Here is a 16,232-nt window from a genome sequence, read left to right as displayed (position 1 = left end):
CTACCAGCATCTTCCCTAGCCAGTTTGACTCAGTGGATAGAGCGTCGGCCTGCAGACTGAGGGTCCTGGGTTTGATTCCGATCAAGGGCATGTGCCCAGGTTGTGGGCTTGATACCTTGTAGGGGGCATGCAGGAGGCAGCCGATCAATGATTCTCTCTCATCACTGATATTTTTATCTCTTTCCCTTCCCTTCCTCTCTGAAATCAAGAAAAAAATAAATTTAAAAAATTACACATCAATTTAAAAATAAATTATGAAAGTCACCAGCATTTAAATCCCCTAAGAACTTTGTAGAGGAATGCAGCTTCCTATATCCCACCTTGGCTCACCTAAAGCAGAATCCTCCTTGAGGTGGGACCCAGGAATCTGCATTTTACCTAGCTGCTAGGGATAAAAATGTTTGAGAAGCTCACTTCTTGGATTTAGGTTTTGAAGTGTTTTTAAAGACTAAATTGGTATAAAAGGACATTACTGTCCCCTATTTTGTCCTCTAGTTTCACCCATCAGAAACAACCAGCTTCCAGTTTCTTACATATTCTTTCAGAAATATCCTATGCAGCCCCAGCCTGTTTGGCTTAGTGGATAGAGTGTTGGCCTGGGGACTGAAGGGTCCTGGGTTCGATTCTGGGCAAGAGCACATGCCTGTGGTTATGGGCTCGATCCCCAGTAGGGGGCATGCAGAAGGCATCCAATGAGCAATGATTATCTGTCATCATTGATGCTTCTATCTCTTTCTCCCTTTCCCTTCCTCTCTGAAATCAATAAAAATATACTAAAAAAAAATGAAACAAAACAAAAAAACAGAAAAGAAATATCCTATGCAGGTGTGGAAATATTTAAAACTAGAGGCCTGGTGCACAAAATTTGTGCATGGGGAGGGGTGGGGGGAGGCGTTCCTCAGCCTGGCCTGCACCCTCTCGAAATCCGGGGCCCCTTGACATCCCTCTCACAATCCGGGACTGCTGGCTCCTAACCACTCACCTGCCTGCCTGCCTGATTGCCCCTAACCACTCGCCTGTCTGTCTGATCGCCCCTAACCACTCTGCCTGCCTGCCTGATCGCCCCTAACCACTCGCCTGCCTGCCTGATTGCCCCTAACTGCCTCTGCCTCGGCCCCTGTCACCACAGCTTCATCCGGAAGGATGTCCGGCTCTCCAGTCTAATTAGCATATTACACTTTTATTATTATAGCACACTTAACCTCAGATACCATCTTGCCCACCCCCCCGCCCTCTTGGCATTAATTAACAGATTCACCTTCCTTCTTTGCTTCCTTCCATTTATTAAATGTTTTTGTTGACTTTTAGAGAGAGGGAAAGGGAGGAGGGGGAGGGAGGGAGAGAGAATCATTTATACGTGAGAGAAACATCGACTGCTTGCCTCCTGTAGGCAGCCTGACTGGGGATGAACCTACAACCTAGGCATGTGCCCTGACTGGAATCAAACTGATGACCTTTTGGTGCATGGGATGACGCCCAACCAACTTAGCCACACCAGCCAGGGCTCACCTCACTTTAAATAACCAGTTACTATTCCATCATGTAAGGACCTGGGATTTAATTAGCCAGACCCTATGGCTGGATACTTAGATTGCTTTTAAATCTTTTGCTCGACCAACAATATTGCACAAAATATTCCTTTTTGAACTCTTGGCCACTCGCGGGAGATGTCTGAGGGAGGATGCCCCTGGGCTTGCAGACCACTTTTCCTCACTGCCTCCTTGGCCTTGATTCCTAATTCCTGGGGGTCATGGGGACTCCTTTCTTATCTCTCCTACTCACTTACTTGTGCAGATTCAATTTCCCTTCTGAGGGAGGACTTTCCAACTCCCCGCCCCATCTGAGGTCTAAAGTCCAATTAAAGAGGACAAACGCCTCACAGATCCCCTTCCCCATCAGGCAGCAAAGCAACAGAGACAACAAGGTGAGAACATTCCTCCTGAGCCTGTGCAAGCACCCAACGTCAAAATGACATATTTCATCAGGGCCTCTGAGATGTCCTCCTGGCTACCTGGTTCAGCCCAGCTATGGCCTAGCAGTGCAGGGCTCACTTGAGAACCCCAGCCTTGTGGCCTAGAGGTGCAAGGATGTCCCCCTGTACTCTACCCTGTGTCCCAAGAGCACGGGGTCTGGATATGTGCCCTCCAGAGCCTGGCTAATGGCAAGGAGAGCATCTTTGCCCATCCCTGAGAGCTTCCAGTCAGAGCTCATTGTGACACTTGAGCCAGGAGGCCAGGGTTGCATTAGGAGGCTGAAGGGACCCTTGAGTTGGGTTATCAGCTCTCTGAAGGAGGCCAGTCAGACACTCTTGCATTTGGAGTACAACAAAACCCACACGAGTCCCAACCCACACCCGCCCCTGTGAACAGGAGATCCTGTTTTGTAGCCACTTTGTAAAGTGAGCAGGATGACAGTTTTTCTCCTAAATAGGGCAGGGAATAGAACTCGTCTGTCTGGTTACACCCTCCCTGGTATGTCTCGCCAAAGCTAGAGAAGTGAGATTGCAGACTTTCACCTTTATTCAGCTGGGCCCTGCTGCAGGTGTAGGGCACCTTCACGTCCTCTCACACTCCCTGAGTTTTGTAGAGTCATCCGACAGGTGGGCTGGCTTGCTGCATGCATACATGTAGGGATGAGCATGAATGTAGGGAGAGGAGAGGGGGAGCCAGCTTGTGGGGTTACTTTGGTTTGACTTGCCCCTGCAGCATGGGTGGCTGGGCTTTGGCTCTGCAAAGATGGAGGAGGCCCCAGAATAGGACTGGGAAAAGGGATACCTGAGGCCTGACAGGAGTCCCGAGGCTGAGGGACCAGGGTGTGCATGTGGGCGGCCAAACCCTTGGTTGCAGGGCTTAGACTTGCCCAGACTGTCCCCCACTGAGTTCAAAGCAAGCAGGACTCAGGAAGGTGGGGATGGAATAACCAGAACTTGCATATTGGGGCGTTTTCAACATCTCTCTTTTTTTAAAAAAAATATTTTTATTTATTTCAGAGAGCAAGGGAGAGACAGAAACATCGATGATGAGAGAGAATCATTGATTGGCTGCCTCCTGCATGTCCCCCACTGGGGATCGAGCCCGTAACCTGGCATATGCCCTTGACTGGAATTGAACCCAGGACCCTTCAGTCCACAGGCTGATGCTCTATCCACTGAGCAATATCAGCTATGGTGAGTTTTCAACATCTTTTAGAGGCAGCAGAGCATATGGGAATGGGCAACCTGGATTGAGTTTGCTCTGTCACTTACTAGATGTACAACTTTGCACCAAGAGACTTGACTGTTCCACTCTGGGCCTCACTTTCTTACCTGTTAAGTGGGGATCACACCAGTCCTGGGAGTTCATGTGTATAAGCACTCCATGTCACCTCATCTCATGCCTTCCTCTTGGGTTACTCTGCTCTAGTCATACCACCCTACTTCTTTTTAATGTATTGATTTTGAGAGAGAGAGAGAGAGAGAGAGAGAGAAAGAAAAGAGAGAGAGAGAATATTGATTTGTTGTTACACCTATTTATGCATTCATTGGTTGCTTCTAGTATGTGTCCTGACTCGGGATTGAACTTGCAATCTTGGTGCATCAGAATAACGCTCTAACCAATAAGCTACCCGACCAGGGTGTGTTTAATCACTTTTAACTGTTGCTAAGAGGAATTGGTTCAGGCTCTTGTGAACTTTGGGAATTTCTCTAATCCTTTCAGGTGTTCCTCCAACCCTCCACCTTTAATTTCTTAAAGCAGTCACATCATGCTCCTACTGATCTGTCAACAAGCTGAGGACCTTTGTTCTCACCTTTGTGATGGATGCTCTCCCTTCCCTGCAAGGCCTTCTTCTGGCTCATTCTCACTTTCTCGACCATCTTCTCCAAGATCAGGTCATGCCCTTCATTTCTTCACACTCAGTTATCTCACAGCTAGTGTCTCTAGAGTGCCTGCTACAGGCCAAATACTATTTCACATGGTTTACCAGTCTTACCTCCTCCAATGCTGCGACAACCCTTTGAGGAAATGATCTATTATCATCCCAATTTTACAAATGAAGAAACTGAGGTACAGGGGATGAGGCCACTTGCAAAGGGCTATAGCTAATAAAAGGAGCTGGGATTCAAAACTAGGCAATCTCACTGCAGAGCCCACCTTCCCACTACACTCGGCTGCCTCCCCTTTTTGCTGTATGAAATTGTCTTATTTGCTTAGTTGTTTATTGTCTGTCTCCTGAACCATTTGTTAGCTCCATCAGGGCCAAATCCTTGACTGCCCTCTGTGCAGCTTGGAATGTAGTGATTTTCCCTCTCTGTCTCTGGTCACTTCTGGAGGTGGCTAGGGTACCAACTCATCAATCCAAAAACTGAATTTATCCTGTCTTCCCTGTGTAAATTATACCTCAGAATAACCATATAGTTACTGAAGGCAAGTTCTTTTTAGAAGAATTACAGCCAATAAATGAAGAAAAAATGACAGCATTGAGCGTATCTATAATAATAAAAGCATAATATGCTAATTAGACCAGACGCTGCTGCGGGGGCTGTGAGGGAAGCCGGGTCCGCAAGGGAAGCTGGGTCCCGGGTGCCAGAAGGAAGCCGGTGCTGGCAGCTGGGGGAAGGAAGGCCTACTCTTGCATGAATTTCATGCATCGGGCCTCTAGTAAAAACTATAATGAAAAAATAAATCTAGGTAATGATCGCAATGGCTGCTGAAAGCTGAGGGGAAATGTATGATGACAAGTCAGGTTGCCACACATGAACCCTCTGATGGCCCTTAGCATCACTCACAGAGGGACAGCCAGATACATGGTGCCTCCTGATGGACACATACTGGTAAGTGTTGTTACCAAAAGAAATTTAACCACAATCTGGTCAATATTGAACTCCAGTTTATGGGGAAAACACGTGCTAAAGGAACAGGGGATGCAAGCAGCTAATTTCATGAAGTGGGAAACTCTTGGAACAGCGGCCTGGTTTCTTCCCCAAATAAGTTGCAAGAAAAAAAAAAAATAAAAGGGAGAACTACAGATTAAAAGAGCATGAAGAGATACATCAACCAAATGCAACAGGAGGAGCCTGATTAACAAAACAACCGTTTTTTAAAAGTATCTCTGATATGACAGAAGTTAATGGACTGTGTAATTGATATTCACTTACTCTTAAAATTTGTAAGTGTTATAGTAATTTTTTAAAGGTCTTAATGGGGTAGAGATACAATCCAAGAATTTGGATTGTTTAAATAGTTCAATGTGGGGAAGTTAAGAGATTTAAAAACAAAAAACTGGCCACATATTGACAAATGTTGAAATAACAGGTTCAGTGTACTTTTAATATGTTTGAAACATTCCATTAAAAAAAAAGAAAAGAAAAGAAAAGAAACAAACCTTGCACTGGCTTCCTACTGAATAATACCAAGCTCGTCACTGTGTCCAGAAAGCCGCCCTTAGTCCCTCTCTCCCACCTCTCACCCCTGCTTACTCTGTTCCAGCCACTGTGCTATAGGAACATGCCCAGTACACTTGCACTTCAGAGACTGCTCTGGCCAGTCCCTGTCTGGCCTAGAAAACCAGATGGCTACCTCTGCCCACGAGCCTTCTATGACCACTCTGTCTGTAGCTCTCTGCCATGCTACAGACCCTGTATTTAACCCAACTTTAATCCTCTCCTTAGATCTCATTGCTGCCTGATCCTAGATTACCTGCCTATTTAATAACTAGAGGCCTGGTGCACGAATTCGTGCACGGGTGGGGTCACTCAGCCTGGCCAGCATTGGGGCCAATTGCGGGGGCGGGGGGTCGGCTGGCTGGTGGGGAGGGGCCGCAGGAGGTTTGCTGGCTGGCCAGGGGGAGGGACAGTGGGAGGTTGGCTGTGGGAATGCACTGACCACCAGGGAGCAGCTCCTACGTTGAGTGGCTGCCACCTGGTGGTCAGTGTGTGTCACAGTAACCGGTCAACTGGTTGTTCTGTTGCTTAGGTTTTTATATATATAGACTAGAGGCCCGGTGCATGAAATTTGTGCACTGGGGGGGGGGTCCCTCAGCCCGGCCTGTACCCTCTCCAATCTGGGAACCCCTCGGGGGATGTCTGACTGCTGGTTTAGGCCTGATCCCTGCTGTGGACATCCCTCTCGCAATCTGGGACCACTGGTTCCTAACCACTTGCCTGCCTGCCTGCCTGCCTGATTGCCCCTAACTGCCTCTGCCTGCCTGCCTGATTGCCCCTAAGTGCCTCTGCCTGCCTGACTGATCGTCCCTAACTGCTCCCCTGCCAGTCTGATTGCCCCTAACTGCTCCCCTGCTGGCCTGATTGCCCCTAGCTTCTCCACTGCCTGCCTGATTGCCCCTAACCACCTCTGCCTTAGCCTCTGCCATAGCCTCTGCCATGGTGGCTTTGTCCAGAAGGACATCTGGAAGGTCGTTCGTTCTTAGCATATTACACTTTTATTAGTATTGATTGCCTTCCCTTCCCTGTAGGACACAAATGCCAAGGGAACAGGCACTGTTCACTTCTCTATCCCAAGCACTTTGATTGGAGCTCACACAAAGTAAGGTCTCAATAAATACATGCCAAACAAATCAATGAAGTGCAGTGTACTCTGGGACAATTTACCTTTGTTTTGGTTAATCCTCACTGGAGGATATTTTTCCCATTGATATTTAGAGAGAGTGGAAGGGAAGGAGGGGGAGAGAGAGCAAAAAACATCAATGCGAGAGAGATACATCAATTGGTTGCCTTCCGCATGCATCCCAATTGGGGCTGGAGATTGAACCTGCAACCCAGGCACGTACCCTTGACTGAGAATTGAACCTGAGACCCTTTGGTGAGTGGGCCGATGCTCTAACGACTGAGAACACTGGCCAGGGCTAGAGCAAGTTACTTTAATGCTGCATGCGTTGTCTAGAAAACAGACTGCTGAGGGTGCCCATCTCATGGGGCTGCTGTGGAGATGAAATGGGATAATACGCATATGGTGCGCTTAAACCATAACTGGCTTGCAGTATGTGTTTGGCTGATGTTGACTCCTACTCCATCACCACTACCGCTCTTCTGGATGACAAAGGGCCTCAAGCAACAACCCTCGGGAGGCCTCCTGTTAGTCCTCTGGGAGCTGTCACCCCCACGCCCCTCCCACCTTGCAGGGTGAGCTCCCTTACCTCCGGGGGGTGCCGTCGTCGAAGGGTGGGATGATGACCACCTTGACGGTGACGGAGGTGCGCAGCAGGTCGATCATCTGGTCATGGGTCAGGGTGACCACAGCCACCTTGCAGATCTCCACCAGCCGGCTGCCTTGCCGGAGGCCGGCCTGCCAGGCAAACCCATAGTCTTCTACCTCAGCCACAGTCCCGTCGTACTTCACGTGGAAGCCTAGCTGCCCGAGCCCATTCCGCCGCAGAGTCATGTCCACCGTCTCCCAGCCGTTGGTCATCACCTGCAGGCAACAGGTGGGATCTAGCTTCACAAGCTGTTTGGGGTCAGCTCTTGTGGAAGACACCTGATCAGATTCCTTCCTTTGAGGCCAAAGACCCAGCTGATCCCCACGTAACCTCCCAGGTGATGCCAGGGTGCAGGAGCACAAACACCCACCTAGTCCCAGCCCAGGATCCTGACTTCTGGAGAGAAAGTATATGGCTCATTATCTCAGAGAGAGGCAGCAGTCACTAGCCAAGCCATGTTCTCCAAACATATATAGATGTGAGGATCCCAGGAACAGAACCCTGTCCTTTAGCACATCCTCTTCTTGGGATAAAAAGATGAACTTAACAAGCTATGGCTATTAAGCAAGTTCCATCAAGATCTGTCTTCCCTTTCCTAAATCTGCATTAAGGAAAGAGAATGTGTGATGGTTCAAATTTCCTGTGAGAAGTCAACTCCTGGCTAGAAATTATCTTATTTAATGTGCCTATAAGAGTGGTGGCTTTCACACTTTTCTGACCACAGTAAGAAATTAATGTATCCCACAAGCCACACTACGCATTCACATGTGTACACATACATCCACACACACAAAAATCTTCCTTGCAATCCAAATTGATCACATTTGTGACTGTTAGCAAGAAATGAGAGTTTGGATGGAAAAAACTTACCTGAAAATGAAACCACATCTGTTAGGTTCCTGATTTGGACAGAGTATTTGGGAAGTAGGGCAACATCTAAGATGGGAACGCCACAAAAGAGTGGAAATCCTTACTCACTGGGGTGTACTCTGATACTTTCTATTCTTTCCTATCCTATCCTTGGAAATTTTTGATTGAGACTCCGTAATTGATTTCATTGCCCAGCCTGTTTACATAGCAATAAGATGTTGTTACTAATTCTCTACATATGATAACAACAAAACTTTTTAAAGGTCTATATGTTTTAGAGATAAATATTGAAATGACAGGATGTCTAGAATTTGTTTCAAAATGATTAGGGGGAGGGAAAGAAGACACAAGGTTGGCCAATGGCTGATGATTATGGATGAGGCTAGGAGTTCATTATGCAAATCCTTCTACTTAAAAAAAAAAAAAGTCTAGTGCTTCTCTGGCCAGGTAGCTCAGCTGATTAGAGCGTTGTCCCAATATGCCAAGGTTGGGGGTTCAATCTGTGGTCAGGGCACATATAAGAATCAACCAATAGCCCTAACCAGTTTGGCTCAGTGGACAGAGTGTCAGCCTGCGGACTGAGGTGTCCCAGGTTCGATTCCGGTCAAGGGCATGTATCTTGGTTGTGGGCACATCCCCAGATGATGTTGCTCTCTCATCAACGTTTTTAACTCTCTATCCCTCTTCCTTCCTTTCTGTAAAAACCAATTTTATATACACACACACACACACACACACACATATATATATCCTATCTAATAAAAGAGTAATATGCAAATTGACTGTACCTCCGCTACACCCACCAGCCATGCCCATCAGCCAATCAGGAGGGAATATGCAAATAAACCCAACCAAGATGGCTGCAGCCACAGAGAGCAGGAGGGAGGCTTGGGTTTCCCTCACAATGGAGGAAGCCAAGCTTTCTGTCTGCCCTTGTCAGCCCAGGCCTCCACTCAGTACTACAAAGTTTCAATTATAGAAGATAAAGCCCAACAGAAATGGCGGCAACCATGGAGCTGGAGAGAGCAGGAGGCTAGGGTTGCCCCCGGCAATGGAGGAAGCCAAGCTTCTGCAGCCCTGGCCTGCCTTGGCCTCCACTTAAGGCTACAAAGTTTCAATTATAGAAAATACATAAATCCCAACAGAAATGGCTGCCGCCACGGAGCGAGCAGAAAGCTTGGCTCTGCTCCAGGCTACAAAGTTTCAATTGTAGAAGATAAATAAATCCCAGATCCCAGGGCCTCCACTTGGGTCGCCGGGGGGCGTGGCTGGCCTGCAAACCACCACAGGCCCCTCACCCAGGCTGCCCCACGCCCCAAGGGAACCCCCACCCTGATCTGGGACACCCTTTAGGGCAAACCAGCTGGCCCCACCCGTGCACCAGGCCTCTATCCTATCTAAGAAAAGAGTAATATGCAGATTGACCATCACTCCAACACACAAGATTGCTGCCCCCATGTGGTCAAAGATGGTTGCCCCCATGTGGACACAAGATGGCCACCACAAGATGGCCAGCAGGGGAGGGCAGTTGGGAGGGACCAGGCCAGCAAGGGAGGGCAGTTGGGGGTGATCAAGCCTGCAGGGGAGGGCAGTTAGGGGTGACCAGGCCAGCAGGGGAGGGCAGTTAGGGGTGACCAGGCCTGCAGGGGAGGGCAGTTGGGAGGAACCAGGCCTGCAAGGGAGAGCAGTTGGGGGGTACCGGGCTGCAGGGGAGGGCAGTTAGGGGTGACCAGGCCTGCAGGGGAAGGCAGTTAGGGGCAAACAGGCTGGCAGGGGAGCAGTCAGGCATCAATCAGGCTGGCAGGGGAGTGGTTAGGGGGTGATCAGGCTGGCAGGCAGAAGCGGTTAGGGGCAATCAGGAAGGCAGGCAGGCAAGCAGTTGGGAGCCAGCAGTCCTGGATTGTGAGAGGGATGTCAGACTGCCCGTTTAGGCCCGATCCCACTGGGATTGGGCATAAACGGGCAGTCTGACATCCCTCGAGGGGTCCCAGATTGGAGAGGGTGCAGGCTGGGCTGAGGGACACCCCCCAACCCCGTGCACGAATTTCGTGCACCGGGCCTCTAGTGTGTGTGTGTGTGTGTGTATGTGTGTGTGTGTGTGTATATATATATATATATATATATATATATATATATATATACCAATAATGCATAAATAAGTGGAACAAATCAATATTTTTCTTTACATCTCTCTCTCAAATCAATTAAAAAATTGTTTAGCCCTAACCGGTTTGGCTCAGTGGATAGAGCATTGGCCTGTGGACTGCAGGGTCCCAGGTTCGATTCCGGTCAAGGGCATGTACCTTGGTTGTGGGCACATCCCCAGTAGGGGGTGTGCAGGAGGCAGCTGATCAATGTTTCTCTCTTATCGATGTTTCTAGCTCTGTATCCCTCTCCCTTCCTCCCTGTAAACAATCAATAAAATATATTAAAAAAATTGTTTAAAGCCTCAAAGAGAAAGTATGACTGGATTTATCCTGACCTATTACTTCTACTTTGGGAGTCAAAATTTCTTCCCTTTGAAGCAGTCATCCTTGTGTCCAAAGAATTTGGCTGTGGGTTATAGAGACAAGCTGCACATCTGTGTTTGTGCCCGTGACCAATTAGGCCACACCAGCCCTGTGAGTCCTGGGGAGGGCCCAATCTTCTGGGGGGTCCAGGCAGCTCAGATAATGCTACAGCAGAACTGCTAACGGCCTTCAGACTCCATTTTCCCTTCCTTCCCTTTAGTAATAAGATTCCCCACCCCCCACCGCAAGTCAGAGTTCTGATGGGTACAGGGCCACCTACTTGGGGACCACATTTCTCAGCTTCCCCCACAGCTGGGTGTGGACAAATGACTTGGCTTTGGCTAACACAGGGGTGGACAAACTTTTTGACTCGAGGGCCACAATGGGTTCTTAAACTGGACCGGAGGGCCGGAACAAAAGCATGGATGGAGTGTTTGTGTGAACTAATATAAATTCAAAGTAAAGGAGCAGAGGGGAGAGCAAGAGAACCAGATAGAACAGCTGGATCTGGCCCGCGGGCCGTAGTTTGCCCACGGCTGGAACAGGATATGAGTTGAAGTGATGGAACTTCTACTTGTGTTTTTAAAAATAAAATTGCTTGCTCTCCATGCTCACACATTCTCCTTCCCAGCAGACAGGGATGTGGGTATGGAGTGACCGAAGGAAAAGGAGAAACTATGAGATGGAAGGGATGTGAGCCCTGTCCTTGACAGCCTTGACCAGCCTGAGCACTAAGCATAAGAGTATTAAACGCCCACTTTATTTCAGCTACTAGCAGCTCAGTCTACAACCACCCACAACAGTTACTTTGGATCGTTTTGGACAGGAGCTGGTAGGACAACTGTCTCAGTGTCCTGAAACTGCTGTGCCTGTCCCCTTTGCTTTTGTAACAAACCAAAGAAATCACTGCCCGAAGGAGAGATCCATTCCTGAAGTTTACAAGGTTCCAGAATGGTCCAATGGCAGAGGGAACACCTTATGAAACCAAACACACAGATCAGTTTGAAGGAAACTCTGCCGTGTCATGCGGCCACATTGCCCCAAGCTCCCCTCTGAAGGCTCATTTTCCTGAGGACTGATTTTTGTGTACCAGGCGCTGGGTATGCCCTTTATATGCCCAATTTTGCTAGTATTAATAATTAGCTTATTTTATTGGGTGTGGAAACTTGAGGTGATGTCAGTTCCCCTAGGTCTGACTCTGGCACTCCAACTTTCAGCCACTGTGCTGTATTCACCTACTGCTCCCCCTGCCATTCGCTCTTTTGTTTCTTTGTCCCTCATTCTTCACATAGGTGGTTAGGAGCAATCAGGATGATTCTTATTTATTGCTCTAGTCACAGTATAAAAGTAATTTCCTCATGGAGGTACCCCCAACCCTGAGGGCCAGGCTCACAAGCTGGGGTGCTTGGTGGGTAATGTATGTGAGTAGAAGGTTGGTGGAACCATGGCCAAATGGTATGCTTCTTGTATCACCTAAAGGGGGCACCCAACATCTGCTTCAGCTAACTACTGTCCTGTGCAAACGCAGGCCATTTTTAAGAGAAGCCAGAGAGCTATCTCTATTATAAAAACCCCGTGCCTGTGACGCCGTCATGACCAAACACCAAAAGGCACCTGCTGAACATCATATGATTTCTTCATGGGAACAAGTAAGTGTTGCTCTGTTCAGTTCTCATCTTCCAATGAAGGTTAATTTAAGTGCTCCTGAGAAGGAAAGGTTAGGGCAGGAAACTATTCTTATCTCCGTCCACAACTGTCTTCAAGGTGGGCGAGGACTTGATGCTGGGTCCTACGACATGCTGGGTCTGGGTCTCACACAATTTCACGCGGTGGGCCTCTAGTCCTATATAATAAAGAGCTAATGCAAATGGTCGTCATGCCTTCACACTCTCAAACTGTAAAGGCTCAGACACTCAACACTGGGGAGAGAGGAATGGGGACCAGCCAGGCATAAATGAGCTTGCGAGAGAGGAATAGGGACCAGCCAGGCACAAATGAGTTCGCGAGAGAGGAATGGGGACCAGCCAGGCACAAATGAGCTCGCGAGAGAGGAATGGGGACCAGCCAGGCACAAATGAGCTCGCGAGAGAGGAATGGGGACCAGCCAGGCACAAATGAGCTCACGAGAGAGGAATGGGGACCAGCCAGGCTGTGGCCCGGGAGAGGGACAAGCCACCTGTCCTGCGGTCCCAGGTGCCAGCGGCTGTACCTGCACTTGCGGCCCAGGAGAGGGACAAGCAGCCTGCCCCACGGTCCCAGGTGCCAGCGGCTGCGGCCCAGGCAAAGCTGTCCCCTGCGGCTGCAGCCAGCCCGGGTCCTGGGTGTCTGCGGCCAGCCAGAGGGAAGGAAGCCTGGGTCTCGGGTGCCTGCGACCCACTGGAGGAGGGAATTCTGGGTTCCGGGTGCGGGGTGAGGCAGAGGTGGTTAGGGGCAATCAGGCCAGCAGGGGAGCAGTTAGGGGCTATCAGGCAGGCAGAGGAGTTAGAGGAGATCAGGTAGGCAGGCGAGCGGTTAGGAGCCAGTGGTCCCGGATTGTGAGAGGCAATCGGACATCTCCAGAGGGGTCCTGAATTGGAGAGGGTGCAGGCCGGGCTGAGGGACCCCCCCGCCCCTGTGCACGATTTTGTGCACTGGGCCTCTAGTATTTATATAAAATCCTTTGTATGTTAAGGTTTGGTACCTAATTGAATATGTCTGGGGCTGCAGCCACCCTGCAGGTTGAGACTGTCTCCCATGATAGGTTCCCCTGGCACACTCAACACTCCTCCTGGTACTTAGACCTCAGGTGGGAGCCTCAGGAGGGCAGGCCTGGGCCCATCACAGTCACTGCTATGTCTCAGCATTGCTCCACCCAGGGCCAGGCACATAATAAAACTTATTGATTTAGCAAGAGAAGATGTCCGAATCCCAGTTCTGTGGGCAGGGAGGGTGTGGACTCTTCACCCCGAAGGATTTAAGAAGAGAGACTCGCTCTCATGAGTTGTTTCAGATGGGCCTGCTCTTCACAGAAGATGGCTTATGCTATCACTTCCTGGCCACCTGGTTTCTCAGTGGGCTCTGGGGCACTGAGATGGTGAGGAGGGCTGCAGAAATGTGCTCTAGAAGCACCACACCCATAGTAGGCACAAGGTGGGCATGGGATGGAGTGGCACAAAGAGGATGTGGGTAAAATGTGCAATCTGTTCTCAGGATTTGGGGAGGAAGAACTCAGGCACTTAACTCACTCTGGGTCCTGGGCAAGCCACTTTACCTCTCTGGGCCTCAGTTTCCTAATCTGTGAAGTGGGGATGACAATGGTATCTCTCTCACTGGGCCTCTTTGAGGAAGAAATGCAAAGTCGTGCAAGGTGTTGATCAGGGTCTGACACAGTCCTCCATAAATGTTCACTTTTGCTTTTACTACAGGGTGGTATACATGCATGCTTTCAGTACAAGTTCACTGAATATTTACTGCATACCAGGTGCTGGACTCGGTGCTGAGGACAGTGGTAAACAACATATATAAAAAAACCACTTCAAATGGCAGAATGTTATAGGGAAAATTAAAGCAGGGGCAGTGGGTGGAGAGGGTTTACAATTTTAGATAACGAGGCCTCACTGGCAAAGTGACATATGAATAAAGGCCTGTAGGAGAGGAGGAAGTGAGCCATGTGCAGATCGGGAAAATTGTTCCAGTGAGAGGGCACAGGCAGTGCAAAGGCCCTGAGGTTGGATGCCTGCCTAGCACACTGGGGAAACAGCAAAAATCTGTGTGCCTGGAGCAGAGACAGTGATGGGGAGATGAGGTCAGAGAGGTTGACCTCACGGGCCACCATAAGGACTTTGGCTTTACCTAGAGTGAGCTGAGGGTTTTGAGCACAGCAGTGACATGATCAGACACCTCTGACTACCATACTGAGGACAGATCATAGGGCAACAAGGGTGGAGGCAAGGGAGACTGTAAGGAGGCTACTGGACAGTCCAGGAAAGGCCAGGGTGGAGGCTGTAGAAGGCTAGAAGTAGCTGGAGTCTGACTACTGGACATGGAGCTGACAGATTGGATGTGGGTGTGATAGAAAGAGGGGAGTGAGGCTGATGCCAAGGCTTCTGACCTCAACAAATGAAGTGCCAACTTGTCCTTTACCAAGACAGAAAAACTCTGAGAGGCAGGGGGAGGAAAACTTGGAGTTTGCTCTTGGACATGTTTTTGGGGGCTTATAGACACTCAAGTGGACATGCTGAGTAAACAGTAGGCTACCAGTCTCGAGTTCGGGCACAAATCGATTTTGGAGTCAGAAAAACCTGGATTCAGATCCTAGTCTGCCACCTGCTGGCTGTATGACCTTATGTGAATATCTCTATTTCTCTGAGTCTCAATTTCCTCATCTGTCAAGTGGGTATAAGAACAGCACTTATACTCCATGGGGGTGGTTGGAGGATTGTGAAATCATGCATTGTAAAATGATTACACAGAAGCAGGGTTCAATAAACCCATTCAACTAACCAACTAATCAGTACTGATTGAACAGCTACTATGTGCCAGCCCTTATCTATGGAAATGAAATAAGCAAGTGAGCAAAGCAGAGGCTCTGTTCATGGACTTCATATCCCAAAGGAAAATCTAAATACTAAACCTGAGCATGGATTTTAAAATGAGGGAAGCTGAGAGCAGGGCTTTACCAATCCAACTTAAATTGAATCAGAGAGTGCAAAGGCCTAGAAAGGCAAAGACAGCTAGCAGACAGTGGCATCCGGAGGCCACAGTCCACCAACTCAAGCAAGCTTATCTGGGCAAGTAACTCATCCAATGCTTAAAGCAATCACCCAAAATAGGATGATTATCATTCCCATTTTCAGATGGAGAAACTGAGTCACATAGCAGTTAAGCAAATTGGCTCAAGATCACATAGCTGGTAAGTGGCAGTGCCAGGACTTGAAGGCAGGCCTTCAGAATCTTGAACCTGTGTTCTTAACTCCTATGCTAGGCTACCTTCTCTATTTTGCACCCATGATGTGCCATTCTGTTCAACTCACTGACAGCCAATCACTGACCACAGCATTCCTTCTCATGGACCTCAGATGTGGCCTGAGTATTTTTTTTTTAATTTAAATTTATTGATTTGAGAGAGAAAGGGAGAGGGGCAGAGAGAGAGGGAAGGGAAGGGAGGGAGAGAGGGAGAAAGGGAGAGAGAGATCGATTTGTTGTTCCATTTATTTATACATTCATTGGTTGATTCTTGTTTTCCCTGACTGGGGATTGAACCTGTAAACTTGGTGCACTGGAACAATGTTCTAACCCCGTGGTCAGCAAACTGCAGCTCGCGAGCCATATGCAGCTCTTTGGCCCCTTGAGTGTGGCTCTTCCACAAAATACCACGGCCTGGGCGAGTCTATTTTGAAGAAGTGGCATTAGAAGAAGTTTAAGTTTAAAAAATTTGGCTCTCAAAAGAAATTTCAATCGTTGTACTGTTGATATTTGGCTCTGTTGACTAATGAGTTTGCCGACCACTGCTCTAACCAATTGAGATGCCCAGTCAAGGCCAATTTGAGCATTTCTTAGCACAATGTTTCAAGCAGTTGTTACTAAGTTGTTATCTGACTTGAAACCAATCTGTCACCCTTGGTTTGGCCAGTGGTCTGAGTCTGAGCTGCCCACCAGTGTTAAGATTTCTATCCATACTGA

General features: G+C 48.7%; 1 protein-coding gene across 6 annotated transcripts in view; it reads right to left on the bottom strand.

Annotated features, from left to right (window-relative positions):
* SIPA1L3 (signal induced proliferation associated 1 like 3) overlaps window positions 1–16,232 on the bottom strand; it is a 355,228-nt gene that overhangs the window by 83,985 nt on the left and 255,011 nt on the right. For all 6 annotated transcript variants that reach the window (XM_080644838.1, XM_080644843.1, XM_080644840.1 and 3 more), the window contains one exon: window positions 7,132–7,406. In XM_080644838.1, coding sequence (XP_080500964.1) covers window positions 7,132–7,406 — 275 coding nt within the window. The remainder of the gene's footprint in view (window positions 1–7,131; window positions 7,407–16,232) is intronic.

This window comes from Plecotus auritus (assembly GCF_963455305.1).
Source record: "Plecotus auritus genome assembly, chromosome: 10".
NCBI lineage: Eukaryota > Metazoa > Chordata > Mammalia > Chiroptera > Vespertilionidae > Plecotus > Plecotus auritus.
This window is presented reverse-complemented; position numbering and strand designations above follow the sequence as displayed.